The sequence below is a fragment of the Takifugu rubripes genome, chromosome 12 (genome assembly GCF_901000725.2).
Source record: "Takifugu rubripes chromosome 12, fTakRub1.2, whole genome shotgun sequence".
Lineage (NCBI taxonomy): Eukaryota > Metazoa > Chordata > Actinopteri > Tetraodontiformes > Tetraodontidae > Takifugu > Takifugu rubripes.
The window spans coordinates 3,822,276-3,836,714 of NC_042296.1; the positions used below are offsets into that span (position 1 = coordinate 3,822,276).

The 14,439-nt window shown below is 43.4% G+C and overlaps 1 protein-coding gene across 5 annotated transcripts; it reads right to left on the reverse strand.

Moving 5' to 3' along the window:
- Positions 1-62: 62 nt before the first annotated feature.
- tax1bp1a (Tax1 (human T-cell leukemia virus type I) binding protein 1a) lies at positions 63-14,206 on the reverse strand. Of its 5 annotated transcripts, none has more exons than XM_011609099.2 (17): positions 14,062-14,206; positions 13,177-13,391; positions 10,099-10,201; positions 9,412-9,602; positions 9,089-9,244; positions 6,709-6,857; positions 6,531-6,621; positions 6,263-6,448; positions 5,917-6,162; positions 5,616-5,807; positions 5,464-5,536; positions 3,505-3,968; positions 2,087-2,173; positions 1,253-1,439; positions 960-1,159; positions 415-497; positions 63-292 (listed from the first exon to the last, which is right to left on the reverse strand). In XM_011609099.2, the coding sequence occupies exons 2-17, from the start codon at positions 13,363-13,365 to the stop codon at positions 82-84; spliced, it is 2,808 nt and encodes a 935-aa protein (XP_011607401.2). In that variant the 5' UTR covers positions 13,366-13,391; positions 14,062-14,206; the 3' UTR covers positions 63-81. The 5 variants fall into 5 exon arrangements, with proteins under 5 accessions (XP_011607401.2, XP_011607405.2, XP_011607404.2 ...); XM_011609103.2 differs by having other exon boundaries at positions 5,619-5,807; positions 5,911-6,162; XM_011609102.2 differs by having other exon boundaries at positions 5,911-6,162.
- Positions 14,207-14,439: the final 233 nt, after the last annotated feature.

Below are 14,439 nucleotides of genomic sequence, written 5' to 3' on the forward strand. Positions count from 1 at the left end.
CCGAGCTGACAACACACATTTGCCCCAGACATTGCGTAGGAATATACACCCCCCCCCCCCCCCCCCCCCCCCCCCGGTGGGTCACTCGATCTGCTCGAAGTTGAGCACATTGCCGTCGAAGTGTGTGAGGACGTGCCTCTCGAAGAGCTGCTGCTGGCAGTTCAGAGGGAACTGCTCGGCGCAGACGGGACAAACCTTCCAGTGGCTCTCCACGTGCTGCTCGAAGCTGCGCTGCTCAAAGTGAGGAGGGAAGATGACCTCGCACAGCGGGCAGCGCTTGTGGACGTCACTCCTGGGAGAAGTTGAGGAGAGGAAGATGTGTGTCAAGGTGAACGTGAAACGCATTATTGGGTGCAACAGTGCAATTTTTGTGTCTGTTAAAGACGCATTTGATCGCCGTGTCTGGTGAACTACCTGGAGTCAAAGCAGAAGCGGCCCCTGGTTTCACTTAGTCGTCCAGATTGATGATCGCATGTAAGCTGAGCCCCATCAGAAGCCTTTGAACCATGCAAATAATGTGAAAAGATGATCATATAACAAAAATCTGTCGGCATTCCAAAGCTAAAATGGCACGAAGGCCCGTTGCTTCCTGTTTCATGCAGATTCACTCTTTACACTTTGCTCCCAAACGACCCAACAGCTGATTTTGAATCTGTCTGTGCAAAAAAAATCTCCCTTAATTACTCTCAAAGCCCGCCGCATCTTTGTCTCTTGAGCACTGAAGGAGTGACATTAATTAGAGTTTTATGCAAATGAGTTTAAGGCGGCATTTTTGAGGGTAGGCTACTAATTCCCTTCATGCGGTCAGGGGGAATCTCTGGAGACGGAGAAATGGGAATTAAAGTGACAACCTGAAAACACTGATTGATTTGGATATTATGGCAGAGAAAGTGCAAATTAAACCCCTTCTCCCCCCCAGACATACATTATAACATAAAAGTGAAAAGCTGTCCTCCTACGTTTCTCGTATCTGGTGGTGGATGCTCTGTGTTTTCCGGGGGAGTTGCGGAGCGGGAAGGTTGGCTACAGACCACCTCTTGATTCCAACCACGTGCACCGGGGCCTGGACTTGAGGGTGTGATTGGGGGTGCACAGGGAGGAGCGCAGGGCGGGGCCTCGGGTGGAGGCCGGGCCATCTTCTCAGGAGACGAGGCAGCGTCTAGGTGGGTTGAGGAAAAAAACCTGATATTGTCTCGACGCTGAGAACAGAAGACGTAAATATGAAGGAATCCATTTATCTAACGTGTAAAACCTTTTGTGGTGTCAGTGGAGTAGGGATTGCCATATTGCAGCTCAGCGGGCCTCTGTGGCACCAGCGGTGGGGGAGATGGGTCCTGAGGGTATGGCAAGGGATAGTGTAGCACCAGGGGCTGCCTTGCGTCGCCACCCCGAACTCCAGCTTCCTGTTCTCTCTGATTGGACATTAAGCACTGTAGCTCCTAGAAAGGATGCCAGAACCTCAAATCACCACAATTCTTGACATTCTCGACGATCCTGATATGCTACATTTCAAAATCAGTGGTATGGATGATATTGAAGCCGTACGGGAATAAGTCATTCATTTCTGCTAAGAGTTTACTTTCTCTTTATGGCGTTTCTGCCCTTTGTGATTATAGATGAAGCAAGAGCATTAGTACCCTACTCATTACTGTAATGGGTGTCAGACTCAGGCTCCCTCTGCTCCAGCTTTGCTGATGAAGACACGAACCCCCTTCCTCTTGCCGTGCCCCCTTTGTCCTCCTTTCTTGATGACTTCATTAGCGCGCTGCTCTCAGGTTTAACATTTAAACCAGGGTTGGGGAGGTGAAACAGACACGTCGCGTGGCATTTGCACCATCTAATGGCACTGAAGCTACGAGTGAAATAACCAATTATAGATGTATTAATTAGCAGGTGGTGCGGAGTAAGAAGAAGGGTAGAAAAGGCTGCAAAAAGAGGTCCAACACTGCACGTTGGCATTTAAAATTGATTATGACTATATTACTCAAGACTCCAATTGTTATCTGTATTTCATCTGTAAGAAACTATGGGTGAAGATTTTTGTCAAATTTGACTCGTTTTTGACTCCGTCTCCTTGCTTATTTACCTCCTGTAGCTGCTCTTTGTCTCTGATAGCCTTTGCAAGGTTGCGCTTCAGCTCCGTCACCTCTCTGGCTCGCTCTGCTATCTGCACCTGGAGGTGCAAAGGACAACAACTTTAAATCTTTCCCCACAAACTCATTCTTTACATCGACACAATTGTGCAAGTTGCACTGAAACACAACGCAACCGATTCACACATAAATTCAGTCAGCAAAAGCAAACATATGAAGAAACTGGCTCACAAGCCACATCTGATTTAAACCTCAGTGGAATCAGATGTGTAGTTTTTATGAGTAAATGCAAAAATAGTCTACGTCCAGGGCAAACTGGAGCCGACTGGGAGATCGTAGTAAATCTCCCCCGTCCTATCGGGACTGGCCCTGTGAGGTAGTTTATTGACCAGTTGCCTGAACTTCTCTCCTTTCATCCCATTACAAAGACTCCAAATCTCCTCCTCTCAGGTTTCGATTTCTGCTTCTTGTCCGTTTGTCTATCCTGCTTTATGAAAGCTTAAATTCTGCTCATGTCATTCTCTTTCATCTCCTTTTGTTCTCTCTCCCTCTCTCCTTCTGTAAATTTACGGCTCAACATTACAGGGTTAAGTTTAGGTGAAGGGATTCCACAGCCGTCTATCTCTCTCCCCGTCTCCTTGTCCATTTCTCTCCCTTGCCCTATCCTCTGGGTGGCTGATGTAAACAGCCGTAAATAAAGCACAGTGTTCCATGGCTGCCGCTCTTGTCAGTCTCAGGGGCCATTAAGAGCAGCTTGGGGCCCAGGCACTTGCCTCAGACTGAAGACTCTATCAAAGACAGGGGAGACTCTTATTTACAGCTCTGATAAATACACACTCACTCACGGAGATTAAACGGCGGTGGGCACTTTGGCGGACACTTGCACGCAAAGTACAACAGGCCTCATAAAGACGCAGGGAGCTGGAGAGCTCGCACTGAATCACACGCATACCACACACATTGGCTCATGTGTGGCGATGCGTGGATGCATGGTGCGACTCGCTCCTTCAGGTTAATGCACGCTCAAATAAACATCCTCGACACCAGCCTCAACACCCTCTTATGCTTACTCAGCAATTATTCGCTTGGGACAATCAATAAAATGGAAAACTGGTCAACTTTAGTCAATTTCAAAAATTTCCCAGTATCTTAAAATGTAATAATGTGCAACTTTCTTTGGTTTAAAATGTAAAAATGACCGTGGTTACTTAAAAGTATGTGATAAACAGTTTCAATATAAAACACATTTTAGGGTAATTTTATATTATTTTTTAATGACATAACTGAAATAAGAGGGAAAAATTAATGTATAAATCAGCTAATTAATTAATCATGAGCCAAGTCTGCTAGTCAACCAGTTCATTTAAAACTGTCCTAAGGTTAGTGCGAATGATCGGCCTGTTTTTCTTACTCTGAATCGCTCCTCCTCGTCGGCCAACCTCTGTTTGAGCGTCTCGTTGATGACGCACTGCTCCCTCCACTTCTCCTCCATCATGGCCAGCTCCTCCTCCACCGAGTGTGTCTGGTCCCTGTCTGTCTCCCCCAGGGGTCTCCCCTCCTCCTCCAGCAATACTCGTCGTGCCGCGGCATCCCCGATTTTTTCGACTCCTTCCGCCACCGTCACTTCCGCCTCACTCTTCCTCTCGTTTTCCAACTCGACCCAGCTCATCATCCTCTCCAGCAGGTTCTCGTTCTTCTCCAGCGTCTCCATGTCTTGTTTCTGCCTTTCCCTCCCTTTGTTGGCATCTTCCTCGGGCTCTTCCTCCATTTCTCTCTTCTCTGTGCTAATGTTGGCGCTGGAATGTGTTGATTTCATGAGTTCTTGGCTGATTGTCAGCTCAGTTTCTTCTTGTAAGACTGCAGTAGGTATATTCCCTGTACAGCAAACACAACATATTGACAGAATGTAACAGAAAAGATAATGGAGATACAGTATTTGATATAGGTACACTGGTTACACTTGACTAATATATTATAACTAACACAGGGGACTTTTAAAAATGGTACTTGGAAAGAGATAAATACTGGGAGTGTGCAGCTTGTTCTGCATAATTAATTTTAATTTTACAGTTCAAAGATAAATATTAGATTTTTGCCAACCTGTGGCTGTATAAGGTGTTTGAAAAAACAAAATCCAAAGTTTGGCCAGGAAAAGTGAGACACAGCCCCTTACTGTGTTTGTATGCCGTACTGTTGATTGTACTTGCTGTTAGTGGAAATACTAGTATGTCTACATTTCCATCTGCCTGAGGCTCTGCTCATCAATGCATAAAAAACAACTGTGGACAAGACAAAATTAAGGACTACAGCAGCTGAATTCTTGAAACAAATCTGTTTTTGTCACCTTTCAAAATTAAATTTAAGTCTGAAGCCATAGCTAAAGAAAAAAAAAAAGACTCACTGTAACCAGCACAAAGCATCAACTTTGTGCAACCAAATTAATTCATTTTAATTTTGAGCTGGTGTTTGTGTCATTTGGTGCATGAAGAAGTCTTCTTACTCTTCTTACTTACTTACTCATCTGGAAGCCTCTAAAAGAAAAAAATGGCCAAACCGGAAGTCTACATCTCATTATGCTTTTCTAAACTCTGTTCTCATCTTTACCCGTTTAAGTCTTAAGTGGAAAGACAAAAGCAATGTCAGGAGTGTATTAGGATTAAAGCATATCGACAGCTTTCATTAACAGATCAAAATGCTGACGACAGGCATGCTTAACATTTAATGAGAAACAGATTTTAGGGACCTTCTAACAAATAACACTTGTAGAAGCAAGAGAAAGAGTAACAAAGCACCACAAAGCATAGTAACCATAACACTGTTACTATTGTTTTTAGCAGAAATCGCAAGGAAAAAGTAGTTCGCATAAATAAATAGATTTATGCTTAGCATTACTGTAAGGGAGAATTGGAAGTTAATATGGTAATATGCAAACTGGAAACATACCAAAGAACAATTACAACACCTTGCATGCAATTCAGGAACAAGCAGCCCTGCTTTGCCTATGTTAACCATGTGAGTGTGTGTTTACGGTTGTAAAATTTGCAACGTTTAAACTTCTTAGCTATCAAGCACACATTAAAATTCGGACTAAAGTGCTGATCAAACATGTTACAGGCTGTCAAAATTCAAATGAAGAAAAACTGGATAAAGGAAATTCTTAGACAAATACTTGTGTGATCAAGTGTGACAGCAAAATGATGTTTTAATTTATTTTCCCTTAAGCTGTCACCAGACAAGCAATATCAAGACAACGCAAGAACACACAGAACAAGTGTGTACTTTAGACTGGGGCTGTACTCTAAATTAGTTATCAGTTGGAGCAACATTTACAACACTGAAATTGTACTTTTGCATTTGAAAGTGTGCATACCTGCTGTTGGTGACTCTGGACTTGGAGTGAGGGGCTCCTGTATTGTTTCAGTGGAAGCATTTCTCTTTGTCTCCTAAGAAAATGCAACACCAAAAATGAATAATATCCAACTATAGATTGTGACATCTACAGGGTTCAGGTATAGGACTCACCACCTGTGACTCAGGGGTATTTAGCTTGGCCACCTGCCTGCGGAGGCGCTGGCACTCCCGATACTTCTCCTTGTAGTGTTCGGCTGCCATGTGAAGGCGCAGCTTCAACTCCTCCACCTCCCTCTGGAGCTCAGCTTCTTCCTTTGACACCACCGAGAAGCAGGATGTCATCTCCCCACTGTCCCCAACACCCTGTGGAAGAAGCATTTGTAACGCCAAACCCGTACATTCTCACAAAAATGATTTAGCGCAGAATGACTCAGGAAAGGCACAAGAGAAGGAAGTAAAAACTGACCACCACCTTCTCCGCAGTGCTTCTCATGCGGTCGAGCTGGCTCTCCATACGTTGGCACTCGGACTGTGCGTCGGCCAAACTGGCACGGAGCTTGTCAGCCTCCACGCGGGCACAGTAGAGCTCAGTCATCGTGTGGTCGCGGGTGGTGGCTGAGTCGCGGAGCTCTGAGGCCAGGAGGTTTGCTTGTTGCCGGGATGCCTGGAGCTGCTCCTCTGCCTGGCGGAGCTGTTCACGCACGTGTGCCAGCTCTGCCTAAAAACACACGTCCGAAAGCAGATGTGTTGAGTTAAGTGCAGGAGGTACTTAAGTGTGTTCCTGTGCTATCAATGCTAGTTTAAACAATCTTCGCCACCTTTTCAGCCTTGTTGGCCAGCAGCTCTTTTTCTAAGCTGTCCCGCTGGGCAACACAGGCCCTGAGCCTCTCCAGCTCCTCCTGGAACTGAGCGATGGTCACCTCCCGATTCAGCTCCACTGCTTTCAGCATCTGTAACTCGGCGCTCAGCTTAGTGTTCTCCAGTTCGGTGCTGCGCAAATGCACCTACACATGAGTGCAAAACAAGGTCAGGAAAAAAAGGTCCCAGTTTTGGCTCTTTAGCAATCAGTGATGAGAATTCTCTCGCCTTATAAAGATCCCGTTCATCCTTTTCATTCTTCAGCTGGCTCTCTAAGCTGTCTCTTTCTGCTGTGAGCTTCTTCAGATGATCACGCAGGCTGTATCACGGAAAAACCAAGTCAAGGTTTCAGCTTCATAGTATAATAATCAATAATCAATCAATCAATAATCAATTCTCCACTCACCGATCGAGCTCCGTTTCCTTTTGCAGCCCTCTCTGGGTGACACTCAACAGGTCCTCTTCCAACTGACGCACTCGATCTGTGGCTTCCGTCAGCCTCTTTCTCACTTCTTCCCTCTCCTCTGAAAGGCCCTGCGAAGAACGTAGCAGCTCCTACAAGACAGAGAGAAGGATTTGGATCATGATCACAGGCATCTTTCAAATCAGAAACTTTCAAATCAGAAACTTAAATATTTATGATAAATCAGAGATGAAAGATCCAGTGTTGTATTTAATAGTACTGGACACATTAAGCACACTTATCTCACAGCTGTGCATTTGATTTAATGTGGTTGCCATTAAAATTATAATTTGTACCTACAACTACGTTTCATTAAAGAACAACAGCTGTAAAAACCAAGGCTCTACTATTGTCCTCCATTTTATATCAACCTCTTTCTGGTAGAGTTGTAACACGCGAAATTCCCCTCTGGCAATGAGTTACATCTTATCTCATTAATCACAAATCATCAGCTTCAAACTATGAGGCTCTTTCGGTGAACACAGGAAACAAATTAAAAAGACTGGCGGCATGTAATGAATACAGCACACAGCAAATCCTAAATGATGTCCATGAGTTGGGCCTGGCGTTTTAAAATTGCATTTGAAATTTGTGATCAGCAAAAACACGAGTGTTCATTCATCCGTGGGCAATATCGGTTGTGACAGAGCAACATAGCTCTGCACACGCCCTTCCTTCTGTTTGTGTACTGAGCACAGGGAGTCACACACGCAAACACACGAGAGGTACATGAGTTCACAGATACACATTCAAGGTCACTCGATGTAGAGACATTAAGGCGGAGTTCCAATCACTCAGAGGGCACAAGCACACAGTGAGTAAACTAGTTACACACTGGCCTGTCTCCCTCTAGGCTTGGCTCTGCATAGATTACTGTATGATTTTTATGGGTAGCATTTGTAAAAGCACTTTAGCAGTGCATAAAGACCTTATAAAAACTGTACTCATAAAATTAGCAGCCGCAAAATATGTACTTATGTTTTCACGTTAAACTTGGGATATTTTCTTTAGGGTGGCATGAGCTAACACATCTACTGTAAATCTCCAGATGGACTGGCCTGTTCAGAGAAAGGCAACACAGTAATAACAGCGTGTCTCTGTGCTTTACCTCGTAATTTATAGTGATTTTGTCCTTTGTGAAAGATAGAAGCGGACTAACTCAAAGCAGGCCGTGCTGACGCTGAGCCCTGACCAGAGAGTTACACTAGGGGGCGATAAGAGACTGGGTTCAGTTTCTCAGACCTCTTGCCAAGTTTCACGTCCCTGTGCTGTCAACCCCACTACTTACGGTAATTTCATGCAGATTCCTTGACTGTGTCTAGGTGTGTGTGTCAAGTAACTGCTTATCAAAGGAACGACTCATGACGCACTGAGAAGAAAACTCTGACTCATCCCTTACAGAGCAAAAAGAACATAGAAAATTAACTTCAAGGGAAATGAATTTTGCCCTCCTAATGAATCACTTGATAATGATGACCGAAGATAAGGGGAAAAGAAAATCGACAGCGAGAAAGTAGTGGCCGCCGAATCGCGTGACTGAGTGGTGTTTGTCCCTGAGGCAGGGCAGGGCCCTTTCCTTTTTTTTTTTTTCTTTCTCTCAGGCAAGCGGTTTTGCGGACTACCCTACTCTCATTTCACACGCAGACTGAAAGGGTTTGCGAGTGTGTGGCATAATGAGTGTGTTTGTGTGCGGGCTTGTGCATGTGTGAATGCACATTAGAGGGGATCCTGTGGTGCGGAATCTGGATGAGTGTGTTGGGGTGTTTTTCAGGGTGTGTGTGTGTGTGTGTGTATACGTTTGACGTCATGTTTGTTCACTCTGCGGCTGCGATGGCACCGTCCCTGACGCCAAATGCCCCGAAAAAACTTTATCCCAATTCCGTTCTGGCCCACTGAGTCAGGTCGTTAAAGAGGAAGACCAGATTGCATGTACACACACAGGAAGGGAGATTGTTCATTTCTTTGTGCGTCTTGCAAATAAAGACTCAGATTATTCATCAATTTGGGCCTTTGAGGTTATTTTAGAGCTGTGATCGCTGGTGAGGAACCGGCTCCACACACGAGCGAATAAGAGTCCACTTATGTACACAAGCGCAAGCTTATATTTATGTGCACACGACCACTCAGGTTTGTCAATGCTGAAACTTACCTCATGTCTCGATGCAATTACCAGGCACCTTTCGTATGTGTTGCAAGCACAATTGCACCTAGATTTAGGTGAATTAATTTGCTTCCGTGTAACAAATAATGGGTAAACTAAGATTATGATCGCCGCTGACTTATGGAGGAGACAAAATTGACACTTGGTGGAGAACTCTCTCACTTGGTTATGTGTCCGCAGCAAGCAGCACGTCTCCCTCTCCTGCTCTCGTTCCTTGGCCAGTCGTCTCTGCTCCTCCTGCAGCTGCTGCTTCTCCTCCTGGAGCAGATGCATGGCCTTCAGCAGCTCCCTGCGCTCCTGATGTGCCTCCTCCACATGCTATTCCAACACGTGGCAGGATACAGGTGGCACAGGTAAAAGCAAACAAGAGTACTGCTTGTTAATAGTTTTTGACAAATGGTTCATATTATTGGTGCCAATTAGTTAGAAAGTGGAGGTGGAATAAAGAAAGAAACAAAGAAATCTCTTGATCTTGTGTGACATACCTCTAGCAGTCCAGTCTTAGTGGTGACAACCAGTATGTCCGAGTTGCTGTCATCCTCCGTAACAGTCAGCAACTCTTCAGTGGGTGTGGTTGACCTGAACTGGAAGGGTGTACTGGCACCTCGAATGTCCCCAGCATGCGTGACGTAACAAAACTGGTAGAACTCGCCATCAGATTTAGGGACATAATAGCCTTTAAGATAAAAGTTAGTATTTGTGCTGTCATCTAATACAAGTATGAGCAACTATTCATTGGTCATTTTCTACTAAATGAATTTTAAAAAAAGATCTGGCAACTACCATTCATAGTGCTGGTGTTGTGAAAACACATGGCAACGTTGAACATGTTGCAGCCAGCCTGGTTTAACTGACTACTGTAACTGACCGCTGTAATATTTCACTGTGTAATATCTGATCGTTTCAGGCCCAGTAAAACCAGTTTGAAGGACTTTAATCTGTGTTTTGTGTGAATGTAGAAGGTTGTGAAGGTGCTATGGTTCCAGTCCACTGTTTGTGGTTGTGCACCATTATTAAATAATGATGGTGGGTTTTATATGTGCTGTAAAATGGAGGGATGACTTCAGAATACTACGGGACTGCAGAGCAGTATACACAGACTCTGTGTGTGTGTGTGAGTGTGTGTGTGTGTGTGTGTGTGTGTGTGTGTGTGTGTGTGTGAGCGCACATACCTTGAAACACCACAGTCCTGTGCACCGTACTTCCTGGTTCATACTTTTCCAGCATGGGAGACCAAAGAAAAGTGTAGTAATCTCTGGCGGTACTCCAACCCACCTGAGGATATAAAACACAATATGTGTTTTGAATTACAGCAAAAAACAGGAGTCAAGCACTGATAAAACATGATATATGTTGAGATCCCCTGAAATATTGTTCTGTTCATTGTTAAGCACATGTTTTACATGCTATATGTTTGTGGTTAATTTTAAAACCTGCGGGAAACATGGGAAAGACATTAGAACGTAAAGTAAAAGAATGTAAACTCTTAAAATGGCCTTCACTCTTCCACACATGCAGCCCTCCTTGTTCTCTCCTTTTAGCTCTGGCCCAAACTGGGCACTCAAATGCCTTTTTCGTGTGCACATATGAGTGCACAGGCGCAAGGAATGGTGGTGGTGGTGGTGGGGGGGGGGGGTTAAAGTGAGGAAAGAAAAGGTGAAAATTTTACACAGAATGGCAAGGGAAATGTAATTCTGTGAATTTCATGTGTTGTTAGGTGACAGATGATGAAAGGGAGTCGTAAACATCATAACTCGGGCTATACATCATAAATCTGTCACATGCAACCACACTCTTTCCTCGTCCTGACCACTCTCTCTCTCACACACATCCCCACCTAGTTTCAACCTACATGTGTGATACATGTTTGACTTTACATAGCTGCTTTCAGCTGGGAATAACTCAACCACGTGCGATGGAGCGGTTTTTAGCATAGTAAAAGGAGAAAATGTAGCTCTCTATTGGTTTATGTTACGGTATCACATTTATACGGTTGTAAATCTACGTCATACTTCGAAGTATAGGTCATAAGACACGCTACATGAAGGCTGGGGTTACTTACTTTTGCAGAGCTGAAATTAAAACTTACAAATAAACATAAATTCCATTTTACCACGAGCATTCGTATGAATTCAGTTGTGCTGTTAAATGTCCAACTAAATAGTAACAACAAAGGAGAGAAATGCTCACAGAAAAAATGATAAGCAGTGACTGGTGACAGTAAATCAACTGCAAATGTTAAAATATTTGTTTTTATCGCTCCTTTACATGAGCCAATATGTTCAGTGTAACGCTATTCTGAACAAATAGTGAACCTCGGTGTGTGAAAAGCTGGGCCAGGAACATTCCTTTTACATCTACCAGCGACTCACGGCAAGGCAAGACTGTGATGGAGCGCTGCCAGCTTTCCTCACATGCTCACGTGTGTTTGTACAACAGCCAACAGACATAAATAATTTTGGTAATTGCAGAGTGAAGTTGACTGACATTAGGTTAGGTATGGTGTGGCATTCCAGCACTGGAGTGATGTGATAAAATAATCACAGGCAAAGCAGCTATCAATCATTCCACCAAGGTGAGTGGGGACAACATGATGACAAGTTAATTATACAGTTACACAACGGGTTTCTCCCTGACGCCCAACAAACATGCCACAACCGAAAACCTCCACAGACTTGTTTTTTTTAGGGAGTCGTGTGTGTCAGCCATAAAACTCAAACTAAACTAAACCCTACTTTCACTGGACAAATAACGGAACCTCATTTATCAGCCATGAGGTGAAAACCTTAAAAAAAAACTTCATGCATAATTTGTGTTAATGGTAATGCTTACAACATGGTTTTAACTTTGCAAGTTAATCATTGCTTCTCACAGGAAGTGATGCAATTGGACATGAATTCCATGAAAAACATGATCAAACTGACATGTAATGTAATTAAACTACAATATTGCAATTTGATCATTTTTTTTATTTCATTGACAGAAATAAAAGCATAAATTTAATAGCAAAAATAAAATATTTAATTCAAAATGTAGGCATATACTGTATTTGTTTGATGGTTGAAGGGTATTATCAACAAAGACACTGGTAAAATGTTAAACAGTGAGCAAGATTGATGTTTCTGGATGCCCATGCTTGTTTCCAGCCACTGAGAGGCGTCTGTGCCCAACTCAAATGAACAGCAGGCCTGCAGTCTGAGTCATCTAGTCTCTCTCTCCCTCTCCCACTGTGTCTCCCTGCCTCTGTGTGCGCGTGAGAAAGAGGAAAATGCTTTCATCCTGACTCATGAACATGCAAAAATTTGGCTTCTGGGAAGAAAAACCTTGATTGCAAAGTGTGAATACCAGAATAATCAAAGTGTGAAGCAAGTCACTTATTACACTGATTACACTCATACTGTATTTGAAGCTGAAAGTATTAATATTTGTATAGGCTCGTGAACTTTTCTTCAGAATCAAGTTGAGCAAACTACATTAATGAATACAAATATTAACAGTGAACTCATGTATAATTTCTCACCAGTCAAATTTATTTTGCATTGAAATAGTTAACTGCTGATATGAAATTTCAAAGAGACAGACATCGACGTCAAGAGGATGAAAGAAAAGTGGTCTGTACCCACCATCAAACAGGCTTCAGTGTGGATTACAACAATTAAATTTTCCAGTTGACTTTTTTCCATATAAACTGTGCATCTTTATGCCTTTTTAATTGAACTGGTCGATTTGAAGTCAGTTCTAAAACAACAGTAAAATGTTTGTCTTTTGACTTTATGGGACATCAGGTTTCCTCGTTCACATTTCCTGTTAATTATGTGTGAGATTTGATGGCTGTGATACGGGAGGGGCGGAAGTTGTTTAAGGACTGATGGAAAACCGAAGGGAATGAAAAAGTGAAGTGAAGGGGGGGGTTCTAAGAAGAAAGTGTGGTTCACAAAGAGCACCAAATGTTTGCCCCCCAGTGAGACATTGCTCAGCCAGCTCACCGTTAAGCTCTTCCTCCTTTGGAGCGAAGAGTAACCACAAAAAAAGCTAGCTTAACCATTAGTGCCGAGGCAGCTGTATCTGTTAATGTGCCAACTGCACACTGATGGCCAATGAATAAAACCATTACACACAGCCCATGTCACAAACACCTTAATAATAAGCTGGAAAGAGCTCAGCTTTGCAACTAATGAACAAATATCCTTTTTTTTTTTTTTTAACAATTCTGCATGATTAAGTTGAGCTGTGGTGGGTCTGTGATGTACCTTGAAGATGCCCACCCAGTCTTTGGGATGGGGAGTGATGTAAGGGGTCAGGGTGTAGCGACACTCGAGAGGTGCCTGGGGCAGGAAACTTTTCCCTACATTCTGGAAGATGACGTGGGCAAAGTTGGAGGTTTCCATAATGCTGACGCTGCTCCCCGGTGATGAATCCACCACCTGGAATGATGACATTGTATCCTGGTGGTCACTTCATTTGTCTGGAAGAGAAAGAGGCAAATGGAAAACACTACATTTTTTGTAGTAGATGATAAAGCAGCAGTCAGTGATATATGGTATACTTTTGACTTTGTTTACAGCGTAAGACAAACTTCGGCCTAGGTAAAACCATCACATTGAGGCTGAAGAGATTATCTCTGTATAGCTTTCTTACCATTTCATGAAACACTCTGTATGGCTATGTGACTTCATTTCTTGTATACCGAAACCTGTGCATTAAGTTTGATGTTTAAAGACTCTGTTAAGACTGTTATAAGCTGATTTTCGGGTGGACGATTCAACATTGGCAAGTCATCCTGAGTGAGGCTTATTTTGGCTGAGCAGCTTTGTCATAAACACAGCACACTGAGCCTCAAGCTCAATCATTGTTTAACAGCCAAAATACAACCGTACCATGCACAACTGTCCTCAGTAAGCTGGAGGTTAATCTTATTTACGGTGGCTACGAAGCTAACATTAGCTGGTGAACAGGCCATGTCGTGTCAAGTCACTGGCTAGCTAAATATTATTGCAGTCGGTCTGCTAGCTTGTCGATACGAGATACGACAACCTATTGTTTCAATATAAAAAATACCCCTAACGCATATTTTCTACTTGCGTATAAAGGAGAATTCGCTGGAGAGGACGAGGTTTTTGGTTTTTTTCTTTTACCACTGTCTCCGTTGTTGTTGTTATTCCAGAGACGGATGCGTCTTTTCCATGGATCTGTGAAGTCTCTTCCTGGGTGATGCTGAACTTCCGGGATGCTGAGCAGCGTCACAGCTGCACCAATGAGAAGAGTCGCCAAAAGCAGGTGCGCTCTGCAAGAGAGTCGCAAAATAATTTAAGCAATAATTAATTTTTCGAATCGACACCGAGAATTTGCGAATCACAAATGTATCGTGTATTTTTAAACGCTATACGGCAGGCGTGACGCCCTCGGCAGTTTTTAATTAACCGGGCATCTTTCATTGCAGAGCCACGCATATGAAGCAAATCTAAATTTAAAAAGCTTAAATATATAGATTTTGGATTCTCTCTAATTAAACC